General features: G+C 36.5%; 1 protein-coding gene across 1 annotated transcript in view; it reads left to right on the forward strand.

Annotated features, from left to right (window-relative positions):
* The window catches only part of LOC107741925 (carbamoyl-phosphate synthase [ammonia], mitochondrial-like), a 52257-nt gene that overhangs the window by 22283 nt on the left and 16841 nt on the right, over window positions 1–13133 (forward strand). Inside the window, 8 exon segments of the mRNA XM_016554741.1 lie at window positions 735–929; window positions 2928–2995; window positions 5100–5175; window positions 6955–7032; window positions 9442–9549; window positions 10299–10354; window positions 10356–10386; window positions 10690–10860. Of these exon segments, the coding sequence (XP_016410227.1) occupies window positions 735–929; window positions 2928–2995; window positions 5100–5175; window positions 6955–7032; window positions 9442–9549; window positions 10299–10354; window positions 10356–10386; window positions 10690–10860 (783 nt within the window).

Consider the following 13133-nt stretch of genomic DNA (forward strand, 5'->3'; position numbering starts at 1 on the left):
CAAGTTTCATGATGAATGCGGCTAAAGTAAACAGTCCCTCAGAGAGCGGCTCGGAAGAGAGGGGCGGAGTCTGCAGAGCTCATTAACATTTAAAGGAAAATGCTACAAATCTGCATGCTCTGAAAAGAGCTGTTTTTGACAGGGTAAAAAAGGTGTTTTTTACACTACCATTGAGAAATTTTAACCAAACTATGTTACAGACTTTTCATTAAGACCTTAAAGAATCATATCAACTTATGGAAAATGGGCATCCTATGACCCCTTTAAGAATATAATGTATTAAATATTCTTAAGACTGCCATGCGTATTTTAGAGAAGTCTAAAAGATATAATAGTTGAAAAATAAAATAAAAATGGAAGTAATGTCACAAAATTGTTGTTTTTACTGCATTTGTGATCAAATAAATGGAACCTTGGTGTGCACAAGTTGACATCTTTAAAAACAAAAAAAAACTATAAATATTTCTTTAATCAGGGTCTATACATATGCAGTTTCTAACAGTTTTCTCACTAAAACCTTTATTTGAATAACTTTTTTTTTGTTTATGTCCTTCCTGTTTGTGCGTCTTTATTATTCACCTTATGGTCACTTTACATTCCAGTCATACGTTTCTTTCCATTTATGTGGGCTGTTCTTGACCAGAATACATTACAGTGTGGATCAGGATTTATGGCGATAGTCAGAAGTGTTTCATGCAAGACTAAGACTTCAGAGACTTTCCATCCCTCCACAGGGCTGCACCGGCTGTATAGTATCTGTGGGTGGGCAGATCCCCAATAACCTGGCCATGCCCCTGCACCTGAACGGGGTGAAGATTCTGGGAACCAGTCCTCTTCAGATCGATCGTGCATTAGAGAGATCTGTATTCTCTTCCATACTGGATGATCTGGGTGTAGGCCAGGCCCCGTGGAGGGCTCTCAGCTCACTGGTAAGGCCAGTTTCACTTCACAACAACCTTCATCTGTGGTTTATTTCAGGAGAGATGAAAGGGGTGTTGTTACTGGTTCTTAATTTTAAATGCTTTTAATTGAACCACTAAATAATAATTCTGTACGCCGCTATCTTGATGATTCACATCATGTTCAAGGATAAAAGGGACAGGATTGGCTGGAGTTTGTTTATTTGGGTCAGTTGAGTAATATAGATGTGATTTTGCAGTAATCGTGAACACCACTCGCTTTACTTATGCATTTTCTTGTTTAATTAATCATTTATTGCTCCATTCATTCTAGGCTTTTAAGAAATCGCCCACTCACACAAGTGCAGATGTTCTTCCAATATAGTTGCATTTCCAGACTTTTCACTTTTACAAATGCTGCATTCACCCCAATACTCCAGAGGTGTCAGAGTGCTTTCAAACAGCAAACATTAGAAGTGCTGAAACATGTTGACTGGAAGCATGCTCGTTCGTCCGTTAGCTACATCCAGCCTTCTTGCCCCGGGCCATGGAAGCGAAGAGCTGAAGTAAGTGTGATGAAGGGGGGAGAAAGGGGGCATTCTGCCCCACGGCGCTGCCCACTCACCCTCCGCTGGTCTCTGTCTCGCTGCTGAGGGTACATCCAGCATTTTAATGGTCTCCCTGTTGTTGAAACTAGCCAGAAAGGCAGTAGAGATCAGCAGAATATTTTGGGATTCTGCGGTTTCTGGCTAGAAGGCTAGTGCTTAGGAAAGGTGAGGAGAGAGGATACGGTTGCTTATGTCACACAGCATTTCCTGCTTTGTTAAAGAGATAGTTCACAAAAAAAAAGAAAATTCAGTCAGCATTTAGTCATCGCTGTGTCGTTCCAAACCTGCACTCCTGTTTTCCATATAATCTACAAAAAATAAAAAAGCACCATAAAAGTAGTCCAAACATCACATGCAGTGTATTCCAAATTTTTTAAAGCTTTACAATAGAGTGCTGTAGGAACGAGTCCTAAAACTCAGAAACGAGTTAGTATTTTTGCATTTATGGTTCCATTGTCCCAAAGTCAATGGGTTTTCTTTCAATTGAATTGTGTTGGAGAATTAGTTGTACAAAAAAGATGAGCTTAGCAAAATAAAAGATTAAAGAATTCTCCGAAAGTCATTAGGTTTTTAGAATGGGTTTTGGTTAAATGCCCAAAATAAGGTCCGTGGATAACTTAAAAATATGTAATATTTTATACTACAAATTAAAATAAATCGGTAAGATTTTTAGTAAGCTTCTATGTGCTTTTAAAAAGATACTAACCAATGGCTATTTGGGACTACAGAGGTTGTCGGGATATTAAACATCATCATGCCAAACAGAAAAACTCTCCACTCATCTCCACTCCAACTCTCCAAAATATCCACTTATTTGTCTGCTTTTACAGCCTCCTAGTGTTTCTTGCAAACTATTCTAACTCCAATTATCCAACTGGTAGACTGTCTTTTTACTGAAGGAAATGGGGTGATGCTAACTTCTGGGTTGACTTACAAAAATGTTAAGTAATGTACTTAAGCTTTGTCTGTGAAACTGGAGGTATGTGAGGTACAGATGAAATTTGATATATATTTTTTTTAGTTGATCAACCCCTATACTGTAAGCTCTCAAATGGATACTTGGATGTTAATTTTAATGTTAGATTTGTACAATATAATGCTTTTATGGATGCATTTTAGCTTTAGTTAGGCAGTATTTTCTCCAATACGTTTGGCAAAAGATAATTCCACTTGCTAATAAGTTTGCTCCAATACAGGGTTGTTCAATCTTATAGTTTTTCTCTCTGTGAAGTAGCCAGTTCACAAAGCATTAAAAATAAGGTGAATAGATGTGGTCAATGGTAATTGTCTGGCCCTTTGCCCACAGTCTGGGATTCAAATGGAGAACAGAGCACAAGAAGCCTGACCTCATCTTCAGCACATACTAGGTGATGCCGTGCAGCTGATTGCAAAGAGATGTCTAACTTTCTGTCTTTTTCAGGAGGATGCTGTTTCTTTTGCCAGTACTGTGGGCTACCCTTGCCTCCTGCGGCCATCCTATGTTCTGAGGTGAGTACAAGGGGAACGGTGAATTCAGGACACAATCACAGTACGGAATTGACTCCCCATGTGATGCTTTTGTATCTCTTTGGCAGAGACTTTTGTGGGATGAAAAGCCAAAAATGTAATCACATTTCACTAATAATCTTTCCCTTCAGAGATTGAAAACTATTGCAGTTGGATTAGTTACTGAACAAATCGACTTGATTGGTGAATGAATCATTCAAAGGGTGTATTTAAAATAAATCGGCTCAAAAGAGTGATTCTCTAATCCAACGATTAACAGCTCCATAGGGCATAATCTTCAGTGAATTAATTATTTGAATGAATAATAACAACAATGATGATAATTAAATTTTCCTCACATAAATATGGTCCCTTTCTGCTACTATGAATTGTCATCGTATGGAAAAGACCAAAGTGAATGTTTCGGACCAAAAAAAAAAAACCAACAACACAAGTTTTCATTTTTGATTCCATTAATAGCTCTCCCATGTTCATAAGTAGACTGCCCTGAATCAAATGAAAGTAGACATCAGTCAGTGTAAAGCAGTCAACTGCTGATTTGTCAGGAGCAGAGAAATGTCACGTCGGGCTTCTCAATGACGGCCTGTAGAAATCTTGTGTAATATGCAATTCACCCACATTATAAGACTCTCAGATTGGCAGGACTTGAACAGCTAATTTGCACATAATCAGACCGTAGGCATCCATTTTGAGTGCCGCGATGGGAAAAATTAGGTTCCTTTTAAACCAGGTGCCCAGTCCGCCGTGCAGCAAGAGGGCACACAGAAATAGCTAAAAAAATTCTGCTTTTTAACCATTACCCAATACACATCTCAATCATAAAAGCACTTTCATCAGTGGAGCACTTTTCTCTTTGTTCTCATTAGATGTTGCCTCAAAGGTTACTGTCTGTTTTGAGAGAAGATTAGAGCTTTTTTTTCTCAGGGAACCACAGCAGTCAAAATACAGAGACTCATATTGTGGCAATTGTGAAGCTAATAGATATCAGTGGAAGGCGCGGAGCACAAATTTTCAGTCTTGCCACCAGACTGAAAACATATGAAACTAAAGCTAAATGAAAGTAAAGTGCTTTAGCACATTTATTTATCACTAGCAAAATCTTTATACCCTTTTAGGGTATAAATCAACACCCACATACAATACAGTCTCTTGCAGAGACAGTGATTTGCTTTTAGTTTTCAAGAAAACCCAGCTGCCAAAACTAGGCCATTTTTGTTTTTTGTTTTTTTTACTTTCATTCATTTGTCTATTTACTGCCCCGTGTGACTCCATCACCACTTAGCTGCTCAGTTGAGACCCGTGTTTTGAGTCCTGCTCTGTGTTTCTGTGGGTGATTGGTGCCAGCTGTGGTTTGGCATTGTTATATTGCCTAAACCCGTGCCTGAGGCTGAGACTCTCAGGGACTGCAGCTCCGACACAGAACCTGACAGAAACACTGCCAGTTCATCTGGACCGTGGAACGCTTCATACTGAAGAGAGCTTAGGGCTGTCTCAGTATATTTCCCACTTGTCTCTCTGTTCACTGTATTTTGATGTGTTTGTGAAACATATTGCTGAGTGACCGTTAAATAGTGTAAAGGTAAGCAGTGATCACCTGCTGTAATATTTTATTATGGGATGCAACCAGAGTTTAAAATGAACTTTTTGGCTTAATAAAAGTATTGATTTCTTTAATAAAAAAAAAAAGGTGCACACACAACCCAAAATTGTTCTATGGACATGTCCATATATATATGGACAATATATGCGGATGATCATTTGATCAGGTGCGGTTTCCCTTCTGCAACTGTTAGACATCTGGCTAAGCCACAAATGTTAGCTGCAGGGCTGATGCCATTAAAATCACCAAAAAAAATCTGTCTTTTTTTCTCTCTATATGAAACGCATTCAGTGCTGATCGCCTTGAGGAACAGCTGACCCAAATATATTTCTCTAGTTTGCTTTTTCTCTCTTCCTTTCTTCATTTACACAACTCTACATATCTTTCCGTCTGTTAGGTTTGACTCTACGATCATGTTTTTTTTTGTCTCCTGATGGGCTCATTTAAATGTCAGAGTGATGAATGATGAGAATCTTTTGTTTCCAGTGGCTGCGCTATGAATGTGGTGTATGGTGAAGATGAGATGAAACGTTTCCTGGAGGAAGCCACGCAGGTGTCTCAGGTGAGATCTGCACATTTAACCATTTGGCCCGTTTGCAGCATAAATAACTTAATGGGAAGCGTGTTGGTTTTGCCACATGAATCATGCAAAAGCTCAGTCATGAATTATGTAACATGCTGCCTTTTTAGCCATTATCACAAATGAATGATGTTCTTGAAATTACATTTCATCCTATCTATACACACCCTTTAGGAAAACATGCCCTAAAGAGCTTTTTATTTTTTAAAAACAGACCAGACCAAGCACATTTCCAGCAGCTCCAGTTTTTCTGTACCTCAGAGCCAGTATTGATTTTCATCTGTTCCTGCTGCCCCTTACAGTTTTTCACTTAAAAGTGCTGTAGTTTTCCTGAGTCAAGCAAAACCGCTTTACCATCACTGTCACCATCATTGAGCCATTCCTGAGTACATAAGGAAAGATATTGAGTATTTTTTTCACCATAATTTTTTTAAATTACCATCACTAGCAAAAATGAATTTAATTAGATTTTATATTGTCGAGCTTGTAAATTATTCAGACTTGTAGCTACAGGATATAGAGAACTACTGAAGTATTGCAGCACACGGCAATATTTTCATAAAATCATTTTTTTTTTTCTACTTCAAACCAAATCAAGATGAACCTCTGCCAAAGAATGACTATTAACTTTATATCTGAAATGTGAAGCATAGCAGGTTGTTAAATAAAGTTAAATGCCTCATCAATGGTTGAATGCATTTTAGCAATGCCTCTGCTAATTCAATCAATGTTGTAGTCCATTTTGCTAAAAGTCAAAGACTGTTAATTTGTAAAAAAAAAAATTCTGACTTTGACTCTGGCGTATAGACAGCCTCTATGCTAACAGATGTGAACTAAAAGCCACAGAACTCCAACAGTGATTTCATGAGGTCTTTTACTTCACAGTCCTATAACAGTGCAGATCAATTATATATATAGATTTATAGAGTTGTGAACCCTTTTATGGCTCTGGTAAAATGAAAAGGCTTGAGCTGAACACATAATGTTCTCCAGCACTCAATTAGCTTTCGTTCATCTTTCATCAGGTAGAGATAGTGTATTTACTATTTATTCTGTCTCTCCATACTCTCTGTATACTACTGTTCAAAAGTTTGGGGACCGGAAGAAGCTTGCTCACTAAGGCTGCATTTATTTGTTCAAAAACACAGTGAAACAGTAATAACAGTAAAATGTTTTCTATTTAAATATATTTTAAAATGTAATTCATTTCTGTGATATTCAAGCCACATACACACCAAAGGGTCATCCTGTTATTTACTGTATATCAATACAACTGCCACACAGGTCAACTAAACAGTGTGAAAGGCTGAAATAATCAGTATCTGCGTCTGTACATCAGTACCTCATTCAATGAAAATCTAAAAGCTTCACTTTCCCAACTAAATTCGTATTTTAGTGTCTGTCAGGTTGCCTTATAATGCCAGTGAAATGACTAATGGATATTATAAGATTGGAATAGAGACAGGTCTTTCAGCAGGTGCTGGGTGGAAGGGTTTAGTTCTGCAAAGCATTATGCTTTTATTCACTTAAGTATCAGAATGACCCTGTGCTGCATGAGGCTCAGGTTGGTGAGGCTGTAAGAGACGGTTAACAATTCTGGGAAGCACTTCACAAACACTCTGTCCTTGTTAATGTACAGTTATAGCCTTGAAAGGCCCTTTGAATCAGATTTTCAATACAGTATTTTCGATGCCCTTTGCTGTATTCTTAAGAGACTTTTTTTTAGCAACAGTGTTATTTACAGCATTTTCTTTGGAACAGGATCATCCTGTGGTCATCACTAAATTCATCCGAGGCGCCAGAGAAGTGGAGGTGGATGCAGTGGCCAGAATGGGCAAGGTTAGAGATGCTAGAATATTTTTCCAACAGAAAATGGGTAAAATTAGTAAAATAACTATCAGGCACTAAATGGAAATCTGAACGTAGAATATGGAACAATAGATTTTGATTGAAACTGTCCATGTTGCGGTGGTTTGATTGTGTAGAGGATACAATTTGTTGTGTAAGACTTTTGAGAACATTATGCTATCCCACACACCCACACACAAAAACAAGACAACAAAAAAAAAAAAAAAAAAAAAACACTTCAAAAATAAAAGATGGCTCAGTCTGCTTCAGTCTAAAAAATGCTTGTATGTTCTTTCTCTTTTTGTTTCATCACGGCTTTATCACATAATTTTTGTGGTAAGTAAAATTAGGATTATAATGTGATGCCTAGTTTTTGCACTAAAGTGATTATAATCTTAAAGCAATAGTTCACTCAAAAATGAAAATTGGGTAAGACTTTAGTTTAGGGACCAATTGTCACTATTAACTAGTTGCTTTTTAGCAGGCATATTACTAACATATTTGCTGTTTGTTAGTACTTATAAAGCACATATTACTCATAACCATATTCTACATCCCTTATATCCTTTTCACCAAAAAATGACAACCAAAATTGTCATCCTTTATTCACCCTCATGTCATTCTTAACCTGTATGAATTTCTTTCTTATGTTGAACATAAAAGTAGATATTTTGAAGAATGCTGGTTCAAACAGTTGTTGGTCCCCATTGACTTCCATAGTAGTTTGTTAGTACTTATAAAGCACATATTACTCATAACCATATTCTACATCCCTTACATCCTTTTCACCAAAAAATGACAACCAAAATTGTCATCCTTTATTCACCCTCATGTCATTCTTAACCTGTATGAATTCTTTCTTATGTTGAACATAAAAGTAGATATTTTGAAGAATGCTGGTTCAAACAGTTGTTGGTCCCCATTGACTTCCATAGTATTTCTTTCCCTACTATGGAAGTCAATGGGGACCAACAACTGTTTGATTACCAGCATTTTTCAGATTATCTTCTTTTGTGTTCAACATAAGAAAGTAACTTACAGGTTTGGAACGACATGAGGGTGAGAAAATTGTCAAAATCTTCATTTTTGGGTGAACTGTTCCTTTAATCCTATCCAGTACCTGAACTTAACAACTACCTTACTAGTCTCGCGTAGCCAGACCTTCAGACTGACGGCTGAAGGTCTGGAATCCATGGCAGGTTTTTTTTGACCGACATGTCAAACAACTAATCGCAGTTCGTTTCGTTTCAGTGTCACGTTTCGGGGCGTGGAAATGTCGCCACAATAACAGGCCGGTATGTAAAATTCTCGGACGTATTTTAAAGATTCTATGCCGTGAACTAAATATTTCACATACTTTTGAGAATCCAGCGTTTATTTGATCCTGATAAGCGCTCGTCGTCACAGTTGTAAACACGGCAGCTTTCTTCTTTCGTGAGGGGGTTTGGCGCCACGGCATCTTTGTTTCCAGGTGGAACGTTAAAGAACGCGACACATGCGTCTCCCGGAAATCCTGTATAATTCAACCAATCCGATGACGACTTCGAAACTCCTGAACCTTACTAACTATGAACAAGCAGTAATTAAGAGTTTGAGGCAAAAGTCATAGGTAATAGTTTAATAGTGGGAATTGGACCTTAAAATAAAGTGTGATATAAATTGTCATCATTTACTTAGCCTCATGTTGTTCCGGAAGTTTCTTGCTTCTGTTGAACACAAAAGAAGATATTTTGAAGAATGTTGGTAATCAAACAGTTCATGGTAGCCATCGACTTCCATAGTATGGAAGTAATACTGTGGAAGTCAATGACTACTGTCAGCGGTTAAGTTAAGGTGAATAAATGATGACAGAATTGACATTTTTGGTTTGATTTTGAACTATCCCTTTTGGCTGAACAAACAATCTGACTGCTCACACCTAAACTGAAGCTATTCCAGTTCCAGTGTGTGATCAGTTATTAAATCGCATCTAAAGTTTTCTGCATAAAACATTATTACATGCGTCTTACCCCTTGAAATTGATGTTTGCTAACAAGAGCAACTAAATGGTCCATTTTAGTTCCAGCTCTTAAGGACTTGATTTCACTTCCACAATCTATTACTCAGTGCTTAAGTGACTGGGAGTTCAGGGTACAGGTCGTTGCTCGTCTCATCTTGTATATTCATAAACTTGCATATTGTTTTGCAATAACACACAAAGGCTAGTACCATCAACTAAAGTAAAGACACTTTCAAAATGTATGAAGTTGCAACCATTGCAATCAGTGGATGGTTGGGAAAAGTGCAATCAAACACACGAGCCCATCTATGATTTGAAAAATGCAAAAGTAAAATGAGCTGAAATAAATGATAGCTAAACAGCTGTTTTAAAATTAGCCTTAAGTATGGTTGTGCTTACAGGTGCTGGTTCATGCTATCACGGAGCATGTGGAGGACGCAGGAGTGCACTCAGGAGACGCCACACTCATACTGCCCACCCAGACCATCAGCCAGGGAGCTCTGGAGAAGGTCTCAACTTCATTTTTATTCAACAAAGCTTGCTGTGTGAAGCTGGTTTGCACCTTATCCAGGCAGACATTTTTTGCTGTTTTGCTTTTTCGTCACATTTTAACACATTTATTCAATCCTCATCCAATTTGTTTTTGTACACCATTTGTTGTACAATAAGTTTTTGCATTAGGTGTTGTCTTTAAAACATTGTGCCTTTTCCCATTTTTGACTGTGGCGATTCTGTCCTCATGAAAAACATAATGCTGAAACATCCATTACTAAATTTTGCATTGTTACGGTGACATCCAATTTGTGCAGGAAAATCAAATCTGGCTACACAAAACATATGCTGGTGTCATTTTTAATCTAACGTTTCTTTCAGTGTGGTCTTGATTGTGTATTTCATGAGCCACAGATGTGACTTTTCATTTTCCTATGAGCTGAATCAAAGCCGACTGTCAAAAATAGCCTGTGTGCTTGTGAAATCCACCTCTTAAAACAAATCTGACAAAACGTGTTTATTCCCAGCAAAGTGAGAGGGCCAGCAGTCCATCAAAGTCTTCTCTTTTCAGCTGCCTCGGTTTATCAGAGTTGATATTAAACTTTCTGCGCTTCCTAAAATGTACATTTGATTGCTGTATATTTGAGAGGACATGCATAACTCAGACTGTGATTGATGTTTTCTGACTGTGTGTACGTAAAGACTTTTGAGTTATTACTTGTAGTTTTTATTTATATATTTTTATTATATATATTTTTTATTTTAGGTGAAAACTGCTACACAGAAAATTGCAAAGGCGTTTGAGATTTCAGGGCCATTTAACACAATTTTTGGTGAAGGGCAATGATGTAATGGTAAGTTATTGGTGCTTAATGAAAAATGTGTCTGTGACTTTAAAAGATACAAATCTGAACATTACTTTTTCATGGCCAGTGAACCGACAATATTTAGAAACATTTTTGATCCAGAGTTATTATTAGAACTACTTTCCATTTTTTCTTCTTTATTTACTCTGTAAATTATGCTTTCTACTGAAAAACATTGGGTCATAGTAAGGAAGAAATTAATCATGCTAAGCTGTTGAGGTTTTATTCAGCTTTATTGTAATTTGTGGAATATGTCTGCTGGTTACTCAGGACCGTGTGTTTCTGTCTCAGGTGATCGAGTGTAACCTGCGTGCATCTCGATCTTTCCCTTTCGTCTCTAAAACTATTGGTGTGGACTTCATTGATGTGGCCACCAGGGTCATGGTGGGTGAGCCATTGGACGAGTCTCGTCTGCCCTCCCTAGAAAACCCAATCATTCCAGTCGACTATGTTGGCATTAAGGTATGTATGTGTGTTAAGTAAAGTAAATGTGGGTTAGAGCTATGAACTAGCAGTTAGTGCACATGCTTTTTATTGTAGCTTATATTATCAATGTATCAAAAGTATAATTTGTGTATAGACTGAAAATTACAAATGAAACATGGGCAAATAAAATAAATATATATAAAACATATTTTTAAAATATTTTATTTATATATTTATCTATATACTAGGTTGCATTTATTTGATCATATACAGTAAAACAGTAATACTGTAAAATACATTAAAATCGAAAACAGTCATTTTAAATCGTAATATTGTGTGATGGCAAAGCTGAATTTTCAGCAGCCATTATTCCAGTCTTCAGTGTTATGATCTTTTAAAAATCATTCTGCTAATCTGGTGATCATGAAGCATTTCTTATTATCAATGTTAAAAATAGTTACTGAGAAATAGAAACTGAGATTTTTCAGGACTTTTAGGGTTCTTTGAATAAAAAGTTTAAAATAACAGGATTATTTAAAACAGAAATCTTTTGTATCATAAATCTAAAAAAAAAACATTAATATATATTTCCAGCATAATATTACATACCACATACTGTTTAGTAGGGATGGGAAGATTCCCCGATTCGCTCGGTGCATCTGTAAAAAAAAGTTAACGATGCGATGCATCGGTTTAAAAAGTGTGCATCGGCTACAAGTTGTCAATTATATCGCGATGCATCGTTTCTAACATATTTGCATCTGTAAAAAATGATTTATATATATATAATTACTAGTGGATGCACTATACTTTTATTATTTAGAAAGTGACCAATAATCTGTGACCAATATTTTATATTGATTTCTCCTCTCTAAACTCTTTCTCAAGCGTGCTCTCTCATCACCGCTGCTGCGTGAATATGACAAATCACAACACCACGGAGACCCGAGGAAAAACAGGGATTTAAGTCCAAAACCTGGCTTGAAATAACCTTATCTATATACTAGGTTGCATTTATTTGATCATATACAGTAAAACAGTAATACTGTAAAATACATTAAAATCGAAAACAGTCATTTTAAATCGTAATATTGTGTGATGGCAAAGCTGAATTTTCAGCAGCCATTATTCCAGTCTTCAGTGTTATGATCTTTTAAAAATCATTCTGCTAATCTGGTGATCATGAAGCATTTCTTATTATCAATGTTAAAAATAGTTACTGAGAAATAGAAACTGAGATTTTTCAGGACTTTTAGGGTTCTTTGAATAAAAAGTTTAAAATAACAGGATTATTTAAAACAGAAATCTTTTGTATCATAAATCTTTACTGTCACTTTTGATCAGCTGATTTAATCCAACCTTGCTGAATATCGCGATGCATCGTTTCTAACATATTTGCATCTGTAAAAAATGATTTATATATATATAATTACTAGTGGATGCACTATACTTTTATTATTTAGAAAGTGACCAATAATCTGTGACCAATATTTTATATGTAGATTGATTTGTCCTCTCGAAACTGTTTCTCAAGCGCGTTCTCTCATCACCACTGCGCGGGAATATGACGCATCACAACACCACGGAAACCCGAGGAAAAACTGGAATTAAAGTCCAAAACCTGACTTGAAATAACCTAACAAATCAATCGGGGCTAAAGCTGTTCCATTAAAGACCAATTCAATTCACGCAATCTCACTAATTTGTGCACGATTATTCTTAAGCAGACCTTAATGTCGATCATGGATCAAATCAATCCACCATGACAAACAGCGAATATATCCCTGTGCTGTTTAATGCATTTGAGACGTTGTGTTTTCCTCAGTGCATAAATGACATGTCACAGGTATATTTTTCATCTGTAAATGTTAGAGAGTCATGCAATCATATCCATTTTGCTGAGTGGGTGAGGCATGTGAGAGCAACGAGCGCTGCTGCGCGCATGCGCGCTAAACAGACTGAGCGCAATCGAATAGGAGCGCAATAATTCGTAAAATATACATTTTGCTAAATTTGTTTTTGGACATTAAATGTGCCTTTTGTAGAATTTTAAACCTACATATAAAGTGTATTTTTATGATTGCAGTAACTGTACGTGGACTATTGTAATGGGTAAATCAAATGTAAGCTAGTAGGCTACAGTATTAATTACTAAGCTCAAATGAGTTCATGTGTGTTTCTTATAGCAGTTAAAATGTAGTCATTTTCTTTATTATTTATTTTCATTTTAATTCAGTGATATTAACTTTTAATTTAGTTATTTTAATGCTTTAAAGAGCAATTTTAGATTGTAATATTCTAATGTTCTG

This window comes from Sinocyclocheilus rhinocerous, unplaced genomic scaffold, assembly GCF_001515625.1.
Source record: "Sinocyclocheilus rhinocerous isolate Xijiao unplaced genomic scaffold, SAMN03320098_v1.1 scaffold226, whole genome shotgun sequence".
In the NCBI taxonomy this organism is placed as follows: domain Eukaryota; kingdom Metazoa; phylum Chordata; class Actinopteri; order Cypriniformes; family Cyprinidae; genus Sinocyclocheilus; species Sinocyclocheilus rhinocerous.